This window comes from Zootoca vivipara, chromosome Z2 (assembly GCF_965207765.1).
Source record: "Zootoca vivipara chromosome Z2, rZooViv2.hap1.1, whole genome shotgun sequence".
NCBI lineage: Eukaryota > Metazoa > Chordata > Lepidosauria > Squamata > Lacertidae > Zootoca > Zootoca vivipara.
In genome coordinates this window covers 18,531,153-18,549,518 of record NC_142585.1, presented here as the reverse complement: position 1 = coordinate 18,549,518, position 18,366 = coordinate 18,531,153, and the positions used below count along the sequence as shown (strand labels likewise).

Sequence of the window (18,366 nt, the reverse complement as noted above, 5' to 3'; positions counted from 1 at the left end):
GGAGTACGGTACGGTAGCTCAAATTGTCCCCACTCTGAATTGGATAGACAGATGAGCAGGAGTCCTGGGGATGACTCCTAGTTCTGTCCTGGTGCATCTCTTCCTACCAGTGCAAGACATCCACTCAGTACTGCAATAAGAAAGCAAGAAAGTATAGTTATCTCTCACACATTGCAGTGTATGTGTGGAGAACCTCCAAATGTTATCCTCCCAACTGGGTGTGCTGGCTGGGACTGATGAGAGTTGATGTCTGACAATATCTGGAGGGCCCTAGCTTCCCCATCCCTGTTTTACTGCAAATGCAGGCTATGTTGGACATTTGCTTTTTGTAAAGTAAAAAGAATCTGAACAGACTGGGGGGTGGGAAATAGTAGCTGTGTATTAGGTAATATAATCTGTGCCTCTCATCAAGTTCCAGCTTCAGCAGCTACCATCTCCATTTAAAAAGGTCTCAGGTAGCAGAGTTCTTCCTAAGACCTTGGAGAGTAACTTCATAGACTACTAGTGGACCAACAGTCTTAGGGCAAGGGAAGAAAAATGATCATCCCAAGGGCCATATTCCCTTCTGGCAACCTTCCGGGGGTCACATGGCAGTGGTGAGTGGAGCCAGAGGCAAAAGTGAACAAAGTAACACGTGTAAAAATTACCTATGTACAAATGCAGTAGGCTAGTTTATAAACAGACACCTCTGTATTCTCCATTCAGAAAAGCAATAGGTCTTACCTGAGTTCCAACCAGGAAAAAACACTCTGGATGTGAAGCAGAGACAGTGCGGGTAACTTGAGATGGGGTGATGTTGCTTGGGGAGATAGGCCTGGAGCATGAAATTCAGCCCCCAGGTCTTTTTTCCTCCCAACCTGTGACTTAGGGTGAAGGGCTATACTTCAGCATTGGAGCATCTGCTTTGCATTAAGGTCTTGGGTTCAATCTCTGGCATGTCTAGATAAGGTTGGGAGATACTACAGTGTTGTGGTCTGATCTAAGGTGGGTCACAACAGCAGTGCTACCGCATTCAAATATATGGTGGTAAATTAATAAATGGGTCCTCAAATGCATGTATGCATTAAATATGAGTCCTGTGTCTAAAAAGGTTGAAGGCTACTGCTGTGGACAAAATTGATCCAATGTTTTGACTAATAGGCTATGTCATCTGACTAATTTTTATACAGCACAGTTCCTTCTTTCCAAATGCACATTGCAATCCATTTTCACCTTTGAGCTGAATAAGAAAGCGGAGTTTCTTTCTGCTCTGGGATCAAGGGCTGCTTTTTACACCAGCTTGGAAGCTTTTAAGCACTCATTGTCTATTAAAAGAAGTGAGGGATGCAGTTCCAAGTCAAAATCGTTTAACTCTATGGAGCAAACTGCACAATGTCCTGAAGATCAATAACATAGCCACTCTGAATAAGCCAGTGCCATGGAAGAGGAACAGTGATATAGCTGTTCAGTTGACCTTTCTTTACAAAGTCTGTGGTGTTTTGTTTTATTTGTTGGGTTGGATCTAGACTTATTCATACTTGGGGCAGATTCACTGAAATCAGTGGAAGTAGGGTTACTTCTATGCATTTGTTGTTACCGTATTATAGGCTGACATAGTGTTTTTGCATGAATGCTCTCAAACATAGGTCTTGCTTACTACATGTTGAAGTAGGTGACATGCTGCACATCACCTAAAGGCAAGTCTTAGACCACCACACTGTGCCTTCATCATGTGCTTCTGCCTCAAAAAAGCACTTTAGATGCCCTTCTTTAATGCTGACACAGAGGGTTGTGGCTCTTGCCTCAGCTGTAGCTGGGATGACTATCCTGAGATTTGGAGGGAATGCTGAAATCTTGCCTAAAAGTCTGCAAAGTAGCTTGTGCCTTCTGGCAATCTGCCCCAAGAGCAGCTGATGGGGTCATCATGATTCGTTTATTATTGCAGAGGAAGCGATACACAACACCCAGAAACTTGATCCTTTGTCCTGGGTATTGAGGCCGGGCTGTTCCCTCCTCAGTCCCATAGTCTCAAGGCATCTGGCAGATATGATAAGGCCTGCAAATAGCTATTATCCCCCATACGAAACATGCTACCAGTGGCTACTAACCAAGAAGGCTATGTTCTACCTCCACTGCCAGAGGCAGTATTCCTCTGAATACCAGCTGTAGTGTTGGGAATTAAAAGTGGGGTGAGTGCTGTTGTGGCTCAGGTCTTGCCTATGAGCATCTCATAGGCATCTGGTTGGCCACTGCAAAAACAGGTTTTGGGGCTGGATGGGACTCTGGCTTGATCCAGTATAGTTCTTCTTCTGTTCTTATGATAATGGAGAATCATAGAATTTTAGAGTTGGAAGGGATCCCGAGGGTCAACTAGTCTAACCCCCTGCAATGCAAGAATCTCAAATGAAACATCCACAACAGGTGGCCATCCAACTTCTGCTTAAAAACCTCCAAGGAAGGAGAGACCACCACCTCCCAAGGGAAACAGTTCCACTGTCTAAACAGCTCTTACTGTCAGAAAGTTCTTCCTGATGTTTAGTCAGAATCTCCTTTCTTGTAACTTGAAACCAATGGTTTGAGCCCTACTTTGCGAAGCATGAAAAAAGCAAGCTTCCATGTGACAGCCCTTGGGATGTTTGAAGATGGCTATCATATCCCCCTTTAATATCCTCTTATACAGGCTAAACATACTCAGTTCCCTCAACCGCTCCACATGAGACTTGGGTTTCAGACCCTTGATCATCTTGGTCGCCCTCTTCTGGTTTATTGGTGGCTACAGACTCTAGAACAGGCACCCCCAAACTTCGGCCCTCCAGATGTTTTGGACTACAATCCCCATCATCCCTGACCACTGGTCCTGTTAGCTAGGGATCATGGGAGTTGTAGGCCAAAACATCTGGAGGGCCGCAGTTTGGGGGTGCCTGCTCTAGAACTCCTTGGCACAGGAGGTCCATCTAAGGCAGTGTTTCCCAAACTTGGGTCTCTAGCTGTTTTTGGACTTCAATTCCCATCATCCCTGACCACTGGTCCTGCTAGCTAGGGATGATGGGATTTGTCGCCCCAAAACAGCTGGAGACCCAAGTGTGGGAAACACTGATCTAAGGTCACACCCACACCATACATTTATAGTACAGCACTTTCACAATCATGGCTTCCCTTTAAGAAACCTGAGAACTGTAGTTTACCCCCTCCCCACAGAACTACAATCCTCAGCACCCTTAACAAAATACCTCCCAATATTTGGAGGGAGGGGAGCTATGTGCTTTAAATGTAATATGTGGTTGTGTCAATCTTTGGTGACCACCTGCCAGCAGGCAAAGGCAGGGTGCAAAGGCAAACAAAGAAGCAAACAAAGAAAACAAGGGACATCCTCTTGCCCAGGATGTGCATCTTTAGCACCTTTCTCAGCTATCTTGCACTTTGTCCTACATGCCGTTCAGGATGTGGGGTAATGTTAGGAGGGGCGGACAAACTTCACTAATGTATCTTATATCCCCCAACTGCCACTTGCGTCAAAGCAAAGCGGTTGATTTATTTCAGACTTCCTCCCTCCATTATAAACTGGCTGGGTATGAAATAGAAAGCCTTATGCTTCAATGCTTCCAAACAACACTGTATTTCTGCTCTGCTGTTGCTTGCAGGGGCAGCATCTGGGGAGATGTGCTTATAGATAGGAGATAACAGACAGTAGTGGGAGTTTGCTGTTCCAGGCATCTTGGGATGCAGGTGACAGACACCCTAAGGGCCATAGTTGAGTAGGATAGCAGGCCACGTAACACTGGTCTTGACAGATCTACATTGGCTCCCAGTACGTTTCTGAGCACAATTCAAAGTGTTAGTGCTGACCTTTAAAGCCCTGAACGGCCTCGGTCCAGTATGCCTGAAGGAGCGTCTCCACCCCATCATTCTGCCCGGACATTGAGGTCCAGCTCTGAGGGCCTTCTGGTGGTTCCCTTGCTGTGAGAAGCAAAGTTACAGGAAACCAGGCAGAGGACCTTCTCAGTAGTGGCACCCGCCCTGTGGAACGCCCTCTCACCAGATGTCAAAGAGAAAAACAACTACCAGACTTTTAGAAGACATCTGAAGGGAAGCTTTTAATGTTTCATAGACTATTGTATTTTAATGTTCTGTTGGAAACCGCCCAGAGTAGCTGGGGAAACCCAGCCAGATGGGCAGGGTATAAATAAATAAATAGTTGTTGTTGTTGTTGTTGTTGTTGTTGTTGTTGTTGTTGTTGTTGTTACTTTGCATGCAGAAAATCCCAAGGTTCAATTTCTGACACTTCCAGGTTGGGTTGGGAATGTTCTCTGACTGAAACTCTGGAGAGTGTAGCCAATACTGACCTAGATGGACAGTGGTCTGACTCTGTTTAAGGCAGCTTCCTTTGAGACTGTGAACATATGCCATCTGGAATATATCTGTATCTATGGGGTGAGGACAGGCGATTTGAAATTAAAGGCTAGTACTGGCATCACTTTTTTGTAAATAAATTTTTATTAATTTTCACAGATAGTAGACAATAAAATAAGGATACAAAAATCAAACCACAATCTAATATTTGAACTTTTAATAAGGAATACTGTTATTTTACAAGTTGTCTTTTGAGGTTCTTTAAACCTCAAGACTTCCTTCTACCCACTTCTACTGGTTCTTTGCATCTCACATCATTCTCTGTTATCATTTTTATCCAATTGTTACTGCTTATCACTTTCTACTCCTTACAAATGCTTAATCTAACCCTGTCAATGTACCAGCTTGTTTACAATATTTCTACGCATACTGTACACAATAATTTTTTTCCATTCTTTTTTAAACTTCTCATGGTCAGAGTCTCTTGAGTTTTGCCATCAGTTTTGCCATTTCTGCATATTCCATAAGTTTTATTTGTCATTCTTCTATTGTTGGCAACTGTTCTTCTTTCCATCTTTGGGCTAACAGGATCCGGGCTGCTGTTGTGGAGTACATAAATAATTTCTTCTGTTCCTGTTACATCTAATAAAAAAAAGCTTCTGGTGTTTTTTTTTTAAAGTTAGCTTAAATATTCTCTTCAATTCATTATATATCATTTCCCACTGGCTTTTAATAACCTTACATTCTTACCACATATGATAGAATGTACTCTCTTAACTTAAATATTCTCTTCAATTCATTATATATCATTTCCCAGTGACTTTTAATAACCTTACATTCTTACCACATATGATAGAATGTACCCTCTTTTTCTCTGCATTTCCAACACTTATTAGAACTTGTTTTATACCTTTTAGCAAGTTTTACTGGTGTTATATACCACTGATACACCCTTTTCATATAGTTCTCTTTAAGTGTGGTACATGCAGTAAATTTGAGATCTACCTTCCAAAGTTTTTCCCAATAATTCATTTGTATATTATGTCCCAGATCCTTTGCCCACTTTATCATTACACATTTAACCTCTTTATCTTTAGTTTCCCATTCCAACAGCAAATTATACATTTTTGACAGTAATTTTATGGTGTAACTAAATCCTTTCTTTTTATCGTTTTTAAAAGTTTCATTTAGTTGAAAGTATTGTAACCAATCTGTTACTTTCTCTCTGATTTCCTCGATATCTTTAAACTTTAATTGATTATCCACTTCTGTTCACAGCTCTCTGTACGTTGGCCATTTAGTCCTCATGTTAACATTTTTTACTGATATTACTTCTGTTGGTGAGATCCACCATGGTGTTTTTTGTTCTAATAAATCCTTATATCTCTCCCATACTTTTAAAATTGCATTTCTTATTATGTGGTTCTGGAATTCTTTGTGCACTTTGGCTTTATTATACCATAAATACGCATGCCAACCAAATCTATTGTCGTGTCCTTCCAAATCTAAAAGGTCCATGTTTTCTAATTTAATCCAGTCCCAAATCCAACAGATACAGGATGCTTCATAATATATCTTTAAATCTGCTAGGGAGAAACCTCCTCTATATTTAAGATCTGTAAGAAGTTTATATTTTATTCTCGGCCTCTTCCCTTCCAGATAAATCTCGTAATATCTTTCTGCCATTCTTTGAAGCATCTCATATTGCTTATCATCAGGACTGACTGAAACAGAAATAACATTTTTGGCAATATGTTCATTTTAATCACCGGTATTCTTCCCAAAAGTGACAAATTCATCCGTCCCCAAATCTCTAAATTCTTCTTTATTTATTTCCATACCTTTTCATAGTTGTCTTTAAATACATTAATATTGTAAGCTGTTATCCATATCCCCAGATATTTAACCTTTTTGTAAATTTATATTTCTAAGTCCTGTTGAATCTCTTTTTTATCTTTTCCTGATACATTTTTCACTATCAACTTAGTTTTTATTTTTATTCAACTTAAAGCCAGCCACCTGTCCAAATTCATGAATTTTCTCTCTTTCAGAAGAGAATTTTTCAGATCCTCCGCTGTTATTACAATATGATCAGCACATGCCTTCAGTTTATATGCTGTTATACCTCTGATAGTTTCATCTGCCCTAATATTTCTCACCAGGACTTCTAATGTCAAACAAACAAACAAACAATAAAGGTGACAAGGGACAGCCTTGTCTTGTCCCTTTCTGTATCTTACATTTCTCTGTTATCACATTGTTTACAATTAATCTGGAATTTTGTTCTGAATATATTGCTTCTAATCCTTTCCTAAATTTCTCTCCAAAATTCATTTCCTCAAATGCTTTTTCCGCATCAATAAACTTCAATGCTGCTTGCTTTTCATTTCTTTCTTCCAGGTATTCTATTACATCAATAATATTCCCAATATTGTCCTTCATCTGTCGACCTGGAAAGAATCCTGCAAGTTATGTAGGCCTCTTTCCATGTTTCTGGTACCTTCCCCTTTTCCATAATTCCATTCATTACATTCAGTAATGGGATAATTACCAGCTTCTGTAACTTCTTATAATATTTGGCCTGAGGCCGTCCGGTCCTGGTGATTTCCCTATTTTAGCATTATTAATTGCTTCAGAGACCTCAAAGAAATTTTCTGGTGTATTTAATGTAATAAATTTTCCTGTTTGAATTTTTGTCTTATATAACTTTCAATTTCTTCTCTTTTCTCTTGTCTGATCTGATATAGGTCTGTAAAGTATTTCACAAAAAAATGTTTTCTAATGTCTCTCAGAGTATCAATAGTCTTTTCTTTAATCTTTAATTTATTAATAGTGTTTTTAATGCCATCTTTGCTTAATTGCCATGCCAATAGCTTTCCTGGCTTATTGGCATATTCAAAAAATATCAGCGTGTGCTTGCTTCTGCACTTTGCACTGCCTGCTCAACCTGTACATCTTTCAAAGCAACAGATTCCACAGAGACACTATACATTGATTCTTACACTCTCATCTCCAAAGGTAACTTGCCCAGTAAAGGTTGCCCTGGAGGTGGAGAGTGTGAAATTATATTTTTGCTAGCAGTCTCACACAATGCAAGAGTTTCTCCCAGTGAGAGCTATAGCGACATTGGAGCTAGCCAGGATTTTTGCCTTGGGTGAAGCCTCCAGAGGGGCGCCATTGAGGCTGCCAGCCTGTGTGTGTGTGTGTGCGCGCGCGCAAATATGCAGGGTGTGTGTGTGCTAAACTGGGTCTTTGACCCGGGTGAAATAAAGCCTAGTTTTGCCCCTGCTTCTCCAGGTGAAAGGGGTCAAAGAACACACCCAAGAAACAACACTCCCCACAGGACCTTTTCTTACCGATCACTCCTCAAGCTGAGCTAGAGAAATGGCATGCACTGCAGCCACAACCCTGCTGGGATTAGGAAGACGGTTGTCAGCATGGAACAAGGGGAAGATCCTGCTGCGCACACACAAACACATTTGATAGATTTGAAGGCGCACTTCCTTCTGCCAATAGGCATAGACTAAGGGGTTGGCCAAAGAGTTACACAAGCCCATCACCCAGAGATACTTCTCTAGGAGGCGCTGCAGGTAACAGTGCTGACATGCAACCTGCACGATGCTCCCGACAAAGAAGGGTGACCAGGAGAGCACGAAACACCCCACCAGGATGGTGATGGTGCGCAAAGCCTTTGTGTCGCTGGAGGGCTGAGGGACTCGGACAGCTGCCTCCAGTCCAATGTGTTCCCGTTCTCGAATCTGCTGGGCGTGGAGGGAGGCGATCTTCAGCAGGTGGCAGTGGAAGTAGATGAAAACAAAGAAAGCTGGGAAGAAAGCCACGCAGAAGAAAGTGAGCATGTAGGTGGGCTGGAAGACTCTGAAGAAGGTGCAGAGCCCTTTGTAGCTGTGCTCCTGGAAGCTGTGAGCCATCACAGGGAGGAAGCCAACCAAGCAGGCTAAGAGCCAGAGCCCTGCGATGCAAGCCCCAACAACTGGGCTCCGCATGATTTTAAAGTATTGGAAAGGGTGCTTAACAGCCAAGTACCTGTCAAAGGTGACCAGAATAACAGTGAAGATGGAGGCAGCTGAGGGGCAGGTGATGCAGGCCATTCTCAGGAGGCAGTGCTTTCGGGGCGTCTGGTACTCAGGGCCGGACAGCTCCTCTGTGATCAGACTCGTGATGGTAAATCCAACCAAGAAGTCAGCAACAGCCAGATTTAAAACAAAGCACAGCCCAAGGCAGCCCCCTTTCGAGATCAGCCGTACCAGTGCGACAGCCACCAGAGCATTCATCACTAGGATGAGGGAGGCCAGGATCGCAAGGATTACCCCAAATCCAACATTTCCCATGGCAGTTTTTTCTTTACCAGAAGAAAGGAGCTCTGCTGTCAGTACAAGCAAACCGAGCTGCTTCTCAGGGAGACCACCTTGCTTGTGAACTTATTTGGAAAAAAAAAAAAATCAAAACCAGGATATGATGTGTTGGATGAGTGTCTTGCTGTTTCCTGAGAGCCTAGCACCTTCTGCCACCTTCATCTCACTAGCCTTGCAAAGTTCATACTGGCAATACCTGTCCAGGTGCTAGGTCTAGTCCCTCCCCCAGTTTCCAGACAACCTGAGAGAGGAGAGGGGAAATGCTTCCTGAAACTTTGCTGTACAAGCAAAGGCCACCTTCTCTATATGCCTCTGACAGTGTGTCTCTCAGTTCCAGTGTAAAAGTGTGCCTTTGTGATGAAGCCATCAGTTTGTATTGTATAGTGGTACCTCTACTTACGAATTTAATGCGTTCCGAACGCACATTCCTAAGTCGAAAAAAATTGTAAGTCGAATCCCATAGGAATGCATTGGGAGAAAAAATTCATAAGTCGAAGCAACCCTATCTAAAAATTCGTCAGTAAAAAAAAAATTGTATCTAAACCGCATCCAAGATTGCGCACGGAGCTCCATTCGTAAGTAGAAACATTCTTAAGTAGAGTTATTCGTAAGTAGAGGTACCACTGTATTGTATTGTATTACATTCCTAAGTTTTCTTGACAGAAAACTCTTTTTCTGCTTGTACATTTCCTTGAGTAGCCATGCATGGTAAGCTAATCATAGCAGTATCATACCACTTTAAAAAGTTGTGACTACCCTGCACCTGAATCCTGGAAACTGTATTTATTCAGGGTGCTGAGAGTTGTTAGGATATGCCCCCTATTCTTCACACAGAGCTACAACTCTCATAGTTCGCTGGGAAGAAGGACTGATAATCAAACTGCCAGGCTGGGTGATTCCCCCCCCCCAATATTGTGATATATCACCAGCTAGACATCATATCACGATGTCTGAAATAAAGATGAAGCTATGTAGAGGCTGGCTTCATGGTTTTCCCCACATCATGATTTTTGCATAACACAAACACACACCATGATTTGCAATATATTGCCTGGTCAAAAATCATGAAACCGATATCATGATAAGGACTTCAAAGCAGTTTTGGATGATATATTGCTATATCATCCAGCCCTAAAAAACAACCTGAAAATTGCACTCTGTGAGGGAAATAGGGGTCTCCTAATAAGAGGGGGGAGGATTATGGAGATGTTCACTTAGTATATAAGAGCCCTGCTGGGTAGGTTCAAAGGCCTATTTAATCCAGCAGGGCTGGGCCAATACATTTTGGCACCTGAGACAAACCACAAAGTGCTGCCTCCCCACCTCCTCCCCTTGCTAAGGAAGAAGCAGTGAGTGAGGATCTACATCAGGAACAAGGCAGGGATAGAGTGGAATAAAGATCTACATTGGAATATGCTGCCCCTGTGGATTCTGCTACCCGAGGTGGTTGTCCTGTAATCCAGCATTCAGTTCTCACAATGGCCAATCAGATGCCTATAGGAAGCCCAGAAACAGGGCAATTAGTGGTATGGAAATGTAGTTTATGCTAGAATTCTTGTGCCACATACAGGAACAAGATTTGTATTCTCTTTATTTGCTTTTCCATTATGTAATATACAAATGAGGAATTACTTTTGTGTACATTGGGTTGATGCTGATGTTATGGCTAAAGCATGGTTTGGCAGCCAAATCTCAACAACAAGTTCACATGGCCTCTCCTCACAAACATGATTCTACAAGCTAGTGAGGGAATCACGAAACCCACATGCACACCCACACTATGTGCAATACCTAAATTTTATTTTTGTAACTTTTTTCCATTTCTGAAAATACTTGTAACAACCACTTGGTACCACACACCAATAAACATTTCATGTATAGACAACGTAAATGATACAGTCAAACATTAAGCAGGTTTGTACAACGTTTGAAGCTGATTTGTATCAGTTAAGAGTCTTCTCATTTCTATTTGTCCTGGAGTGAGCTGTGATTGGCTGGTGGTGAGACAACCAAAAGGTTGCAAAATATCAGAAGGAAGCCATTAACCTTAGCGTAAAAGTTTCCTGTGAATTTTGATGAGGACATTAGAATTTTACAGCAACTGTCGGGTGGGGGGGCCATGAAGATATTCCCCATTGACTTTATTTAATAACATTCCACTTGGGATATCTTATAGGACCCACTAACCCCTTGCAGAAACAAAAGAATTCTAAAAGAAAATGGCCACATCTTCAAAGAAAGCAGAAATGAAGTTCTTTTGAGAGTTTGAAATCAAGTAAGATTCTTGGAACTGACCCTATAAAGGAAGCTATAGATGGGTATTGGGGTTTAGTTTAAAAGAATAGGGAGAAAAACCATGAGCATGTCTTCTTATTTAACTGTTTCCAACCACTTAGTTCAATAACATGACAGAGTTCCTGACTGCATGGTACTCTCCAGATCATCTCTGAGAATGTTGCAGGATGGAGATGTAAACTGATGGACCCTAATTTTTTGCAGTATCTTCAGTTCTTTGTCATTGGAACAACCTTCAGTGTGTTGTCTGTGGGGAAGAAAGAATGGAAAATTTAATATACTTTCTGAGGATCCTACTATTTAAGCAGGCTTTCCTTTGCTCTTAAGATTCATCATGCTGCTGTTTTATTATTTATATTTAATTGAATGTTTTATCAATGGATTATGTGTTTACTGATGTATTTCTCTGCATTTTCGGTTACAAAGTTTGGTTCTCAATACTTTATATTGTTTCTATGCAGAGCACTTAGGGATTTTGTATATTAAGTGCTAACAGAAATATTTGGAGGCAGTGCAAGACAGGAGTGCCTGGCGTGCTATGGTCCATGGGGTCACGAAGAGTCGGACACGACTAAACGACTAAACAACAACAACAATAATAAATAAGTAAATTAATATTGCATGAGCTTTTGAGTTCTCCAGAACTCTTCCGTGCTCCCTTAGCAGCATTGAAATCATTTATTGTGCTTCCTCTATACTTTGGATGTCAGTATGAGAATAGCATTCCCATGAATGAAAATCGAAGATGCATTGCACACCCTCCCTTTACATAGTGTTTTATTTGTTCTTCAAAACAATAACATATAGTTAACCACATTATTTATTTTTTTCATAAACTTTATAGACTGTTTGCTTAAAGCGGTTTACAAAAAGATAAAACAATAAAAACTATTTTTTTTAAAAAACACAACCGTACTTGAATTGAGTGCTGGGGATAAGGAGGGGCATATAAAGCTGAAGCAAACACAGGCACAAACCTCATCTGATCTGTGCCACGTTCTGCCCCATACTCATGCACACATGCTGCCAGAGCAGCCTTATCTCTTCTGAGCCCTGCGGAGTCCCTTGAGACTACATTTCCCAGAAGCCTTCGCAGCACGGGAACTCGAGCAGCCAATCAGAACAGGCGGAAGCGATTTCCCTCCTTAACCCCCACACTTCCCCCTTTTAAAATTCGGCAAATCCCGCCCCCGTGCCCCCCCCAGCCTTCCGCGCGGCGCACCATAGCTGCCAAGTTTTCCCTTTTCTCGCGAGGAAGCCTATTCAGCATAAGGGAAAATCCCTTAAAAAAAGGGATAACTTGGCAGCTATGGCGGCGCACACGAATCTACGGTTGCTCATCATGCTCTCGGGTATTCAAGCCACGCCCCTAGAGACCGCCAATCAACAAGACGTCGCGCAAGGCAGCTTGCAGGCGGGGGTTGCGAAAGTACCGCAACGGCGGGTCCCTCCTGGTGAAAGGATGTTTCGGGAGTATCGGTGTCGGAGGACTGCGGGACCAGCAGGTGGGCGTTGCTGGGCAACGGAGCGGGGCGGGCCAGGGCGCTGCTTCCTGTCCTGCCGGGATCGTATGGGAGGGTGGATGGAACGGGGTTGTCTCACCGCCGTTGTCATGGGAACCGGCAGCGGCCTGCGCTCTCAAAGAGCGCAGCTCCCCGGTTTTTGCTCATTGGCCCTATTTACCAGGTGCAGCAGCCACGATCTGCTCCTCTCAATCGCTGCCCCCTGTTTGGACCCTATATTTGCCTTTTTAATCAACTGGGTGCGGTGGTGTAGTGGTTAGAGTTCTGAATCTAGAACCTCATCTCAGATCCTCGGACCCACTCATGAAGAGCCAGCTGTACTTTCTTAGCCTAGCCTACCTCACAGAGTTGTTGTGAAGATGAATAAGTCAGTCAGTCAGTCAGTCAGTTAGTTGGTTGGATCCAGTTAAGCCCTCCTCTGAACAGACTAACGGAACTAAGTTATCCCATGCCTATTCATCTCAATGGGTCTTCTCTGTGTAGGGCTAAGGTTTGCTGTGACCTGCCATTCGCATCCTACAACTTCAACATAAATAGTATTTTTCTCAGGGTGGCTAGTAGAGAAGTGAGAAACAAAAAAAGTGAAATGTAATGATAATAATAAATATTTATAATAATTAGTATTTATTATTTAAGCGAATCATAATAACAATACAGTGATTTAAAGCAACAGCTAAAGCAGCAACCGCTTATTCAGATGCGGTGAAATCAAACCGCTCTAAGTAGAAAATGCTTGCCTCAGCAGTTCTGTGAATATAGAAATAGAAATGGTTTTTTTTTGCCTGTAATGCTGGCATTAGCAGTTTTGTGAGCATAATTATTTTTGCCTGCCCTCAAATAATAGAACAGTATAGTAATGAGATTTCTAGGTCAGTTGTCTTTGGGAGGGCATTCAAAAGGCAAGGAACCAACACAGAAAATACTTTCTTATAGAGCCATCTTTACTGCCTTGAGCTTCTTGAATAAGCAGTATATAAATGTTTATAATTATTCTCAATTATTTGCCCAGAATCGTATTTGTATTGTGTAAGTAAAATTTTTGCAATCATTAACAAAAAAGTTTGTATAATGCTGTTGTAAGTTTGGGGGTTAGTCTTCATGATCCCCGAGTCCCTTATAATTCCTGGGGTCCTGGATCCAGCAGGGGTTAAACTCTAATGGAGGATCCCCATTGCTGAACTACGGTAGCCAGACAAGCTTATTGGTGAATTAATGGCTCTTTGTACTGTCCTTAGTATAACAAAGGAAATTCGTCCCCTGGCTAGTAGTGAGAAAGCCCCAAACCACAGAGTTGGGTGAGCTGAGAGCTGCACTAGAACTAGATACAGGCAGAAGCTTGATTTCTGTTTGAATCCAAGGTTATGACTATGGGAGAAGTAAGAAGACTGGGGTATTAATGCTGTGAGCCCCTCCATCTTCGGCTCAGGTTGTGTATACTGTACAGGTAATTCTCATCCCACACTGCTTTAACTTATGTGATTGCAGGTTTGATAGGGGTGGGGAGAATAAATAAATGGAGAACAGGGAAAATCCACTATTCCCTGCTGTCTATTTATTTCCCCCCACTCTACCTATGTACCCAGCAGGTATTCCTTGCTTCCTGGGCTTGGGGAAGAAGGCACAAGGGCTCTGGGAGCATTTTACAACCCCCATGGCTCCTTCCCAAAGCCTGGCGCCTCTGTTATCCAGCTTTGAGAAGGCAGCTTGAGGGTTCTGGGATACTGTATTGCCACAGCCTTAGCGCCACATTCCCAAAGCTTGACACCTTGCTTACTCGGCTTTGGGAAACCAGCATGAGGGCTTTCACAGCATCCTTTGCAGCTCCTACACAAAGCCCAGTAACTGAGGCATCTGGATTACCCGCCTCTCAGAAGATTGAAGGAGTTCCAACAAACTTCTCAGAGCCCAGTAAGCAGCCCTCCAACTTGCGTGAGAAACAGTTTCAAAAGTTCCTGGTTATTTTGTGTTCACAAGTGGACCCCTGACATTTAACCCTTGCGTAAGATGCAAGTTTCCTGTATGCGGAATAAACTGTATATCATAAATACACTAGTCTCTGCTGTCCCTCTGAACATGTCAGATTGCTACTACCGTAGGTGGGTGATCTTTGCTGTCTATTTTGTTGTTTCTTCAGCTTGTAAACCGCCATGTGTATAGTGATATAGAAAGGTGGTGTGCAAATTAAAAGGAAAGGAAAGGAAACCAAAACATGGGTAAGTTATTGGTACCCCTGGAATCTTGCACTGCTCAGAGATTGGGGTGGCATGCAACAACATGTTAATTAGATATATATGTTATATTTTGGAGTACTCTGTATAAACTACATATTCAATATTTTGCCTAGAGATGTAACTTTTCTGGAAATTTTGAAGCTTGGGAAAAAACCTCCCCCCCCGGGGGGGTTTTGGGGAGGGAAATGGAAATTTTCGGAAAAATTGAAAAAAATGCTACATTAGCACTTCTTTTTTCTTTTCCAGATTGAAAGTCATTCTGTTACTTTAGAAACATAAAATATAACTATGGACAATTTTAATGGGCATAAAATTATCACAACTAGCATATTAAAAATATAGTGTATCCAAACAATTAACACAAACAGAATTTACTTTTAAAATAATATTTATTTGTATTTGTAACAAATGGAGCAACAACCTCCCAAACTATTTACTAGTTTATGTGGAACAAAGAAAACTCCACAAAACAATTTTTAAAAATCCAGAAGTAACCCTAACCCTAACCTTTTAAAATTAAGTACAGTATATACTTTCAGGCCCTTTTTGTTGCTCTATATTTTCTTCCAGTGCTTTGAGGCCTAGTGAAGAGGAACAGAACCAATGCATACCACATGCATGCAAAAACAAAACTGAAACCTTTTTCTTTTCTGGTGACAACAGCACCTCCTAAAGGAAGAAATGTATCTTCTTCTTGCATTGGAGAGTTCAGTTTGTAACGTAGGACTTGCTTGTCATCACAGAAATTAGAATAATCTGATACCATACATAGTTTTTAGAAATGATTTATAAAATATTTGAACCCCTTATCTTAAAATATTTTATTCATCATGTTAAAATAAAACATTCCATAATCTATTTTTTATTTTTCAATTTTCCCAGTTTTTTTGGAAAAAAACCAAAAAAGGCTTCAGGAAAAAACAGGGGAAAAGATTTCGGGGTTTTTTTCGGGCCTTCACATCTCTAATTCTGCCCAGCATAAAAACTGGGGGAAATCTTTTGTGTAACATTCAATGTTTGATTAAGACAATCGATGTGTTTGTTTATTTTTTCAAATCAGAAAAAGAGGTGCTTATTTTCCAATAGGTGATTACTTGGTTACTCACCCCCCGCATATTAATCTATGGACACTTAACATACATACCAAGGTTGTGTGTAGCCAAAAGCCCAAGTGAATGTTTATCACACATGAGCCTCTACGTTAAATTGCTTCTCATGTAGAAATTTGATACAATAGAAATTGCCCTGTTGCCTTGTTCACACTGGTTTCTTTCATTGGAAGATGAAAGAAATGTCATGTGATTGCTTCCACAGCTGGAGGCAGCAATACTTCTCAAACTGCTTGCTGGTTTCCTACAGGCAACTGTTAAGCCTAGGATGCCAGACTAGATGGACCATTTGCCTGATCCAGCAGGTTCTTCTTATGTTCTTACGAGGTACTGCACATCATCCTATGGAACAATAGACTTTCTTTTCTGTGACTATAATGGTTTCTCCCTCAGATTTATATATACCTGTGCCACTTATCAATAAAACATTTTTAGGATGATCTGAGACGGAATAATCAGACGGTCTATGATTTGATTGTAGATGAGGGTTCTGATCTGGTTTGTATTACTGAGACCTGGGTGGGCAGGCTGGGAGGAGGATATTTTTTTTGGCACAGCTGCACCCACCTAGATACTTGGTGCAGCATAAGTACAAGCTGCAGGCACCGGGGTGGGGGTAGGGAATTGCTGTGGTCCACATGACTTCCATTTCCAGGAAACCACTCTGGCTTAGAGCTGGCTGTGAGGGTGTGTGCACTTGGTGTCAGGCCAAGGAGACAGTAAACTAAGATTGCTACTACAGAATCCACCCTACTGCCCAGTTGCTTCTCTGACCAAACTGGCAGTAGTCATCTTGGGTGTGGTGTTGTGGGATCCCAGAATGTTAGTTCTGGGTGATTTCAGCACTCATGTTGAGACTGCCTTTAGATTCAGGCTCAGGACTTCATGGTCTTCTTGGTAACTGCAGGGCAGTCTTTAGTGGTCATCTGTCTGACACACAGGGTAGGGTGTACCTAGCAGGGTATATATTGGTGTACCGCAGGGTACATATTGTCTCCAAAGTTGTTTAACATCTGCATTAAGTTATTGGCATTATAGTATTAGGAGATTTGGGCCAAGGGGTCATCAGTATGCTGATGATGCCCTGCTCTATTTCTCTATAACATATGAATCAGGAGAGGCCGTGAAAGCTCTGTATTGGTGGCAAGCTGAATGAGGGCTAACCAGCTGAGCCTGAATCCTGGCAAAGACAGGGGTCCTGTGGATGTACGGTTCCTGAGTCCAGATTGGACAATTGCCTGCTTTGGATGGGGTTGTACTACTTCTGAAAGAGAGGCTTGTAGTTTAGATCAATCTCCATTGCTAGAGACCCAGATGACCTCAGTGGCCAGGAATGCCTTTTACCAGCTTCAGCTGGCAAGACAGCTAGGGTAGTTTCTGGACTGGGATAGGTTGATCACTGTTGGCCATGCACTGGTCATCTCCAGATTGGAGTATTGCAATATACTCTATGTGGGGACTGCTCCTGCCTAGTGCAAAATGATGTGACTCAACTGCTCACTGGGGCAAACTTAGTGCTTAGGCCATTGGTGAAAGAATTGCACTGGCTGCCAGTTAGCTACTGGGCCAAGTTCAAAATCCTGGAACTGGGATAAAAAGTGTAAGGATTGTGTGACTCCTTATATACCCAACTGCTCACTGAAGATGCCATCTTATCAGGAGGCCCATTCCGTACTTTGTAGGAATTGGGCCTTTGGGGTTACGGCAGATTCCATTTGGATCTTTCTTCCACTGCATATCAGACAGGTGCAATTTTTGTTGCCTTTTTGGCGCCTAAGGGAAAACCTTTCAGCAAATCTTTCATATGAAGATTTTTTATCTCAGTCTATATGTGCATTTGACTTGATGTGTGTGTGTGTGTGTGTGTGTGTGTGTGTGTGTGTGTGTGTGTGTTATTGTCAAATTACTTCAGAATGCTTTCTGGGAAATAAATGCTACTTGACACACATACATGCAAAATAACAGGTAATACCTGAATATCTTTTGTAGGGAGGACCCCTTGTAGCAGTTACCACAGAACTTCCTGCCACCCAGAGTGTAGCTTTGCAGCAATATTTATTCTCTGGAATATTCACCATATTGGTGTTTATCCATGTAAATAAGCCTACAAAAATTAACAGCCTGCCAAGAGAGTAGCCTGTGTCTCTATGCTGGTTGAAGATGAAGGGAAGACTCCTCCTCCTCTCACAGCCAGGTAGAAATGCAGGCTGCTAGCTTCTTTGTAGGATAGTAAAAAAACGTGCCTTCTGTCAACTGCATTGTGGGAGAAGGGGCAGAGTAACGCTTCCTTCCTCTGCCATCCTATTCACTCACCTTCATGGAACTCCTGATCACCTAGGGTTACTAGGTGAGTTTTTAAAATACAAGGTTGTATGAATATCTGCTGATCTTGGGTTTCCCCCCACCTCTTTTCTGTTTCAAAGTTATGGTTACAAAATAAGCATGTTGGGAAGCTTAAAAGGTTGTTTTTTAGTATGAATTCTTTAGAAGAAAGAAGTACCATACT

At 42.0% G+C, this 18,366-nt stretch overlaps 2 protein-coding genes and 1 long non-coding RNA gene across 4 annotated transcripts in view; 1 reads left to right on the top strand and 2 right to left on the bottom strand.

The window, feature by feature from the left end:
• Window positions 1-6,918: 6,918 nt before the first annotated feature.
• On the bottom strand, window positions 6,919-8,792 carry GPR119 (G protein-coupled receptor 119). Its single transcript, XM_035123583.3, has one exon. It carries the CDS (start codon window positions 8,676-8,678, stop codon window positions 7,689-7,691), a length of 990 nt encoding a protein of 329 aa, XP_034979474.1. The 5' UTR covers window positions 8,679-8,792; the 3' UTR covers window positions 6,919-7,688.
• Window positions 8,793-10,280: 1,488 nt separating this feature from the next.
• LOC148686576 (uncharacterized) lies at window positions 10,281-12,569 on the bottom strand. The gene is made up of 2 exons (XR_015948655.1): window positions 12,431-12,569; window positions 10,281-11,244 (listed from the first exon to the last, which is right to left on the bottom strand). It is a non-coding gene; the product is annotated as an uncharacterized LOC148686576 (long non-coding RNA).
• ENOX2 (ecto-NOX disulfide-thiol exchanger 2) overlaps window positions 12,162-18,366 on the top strand; it is a 36,922-nt gene continuing 30,717 nt past the window's right edge. For both annotated transcript variants that reach the window (XM_035123068.3, XM_088664534.1), the window contains exon 1: window positions 12,162-12,502. In XM_035123068.3, coding sequence (XP_034978959.1) covers window positions 12,307-12,502 — 196 coding nt within the window. In that variant the 5' untranslated portion in view covers window positions 12,162-12,306. The remainder of the gene's footprint in view (window positions 12,503-18,366) is intronic.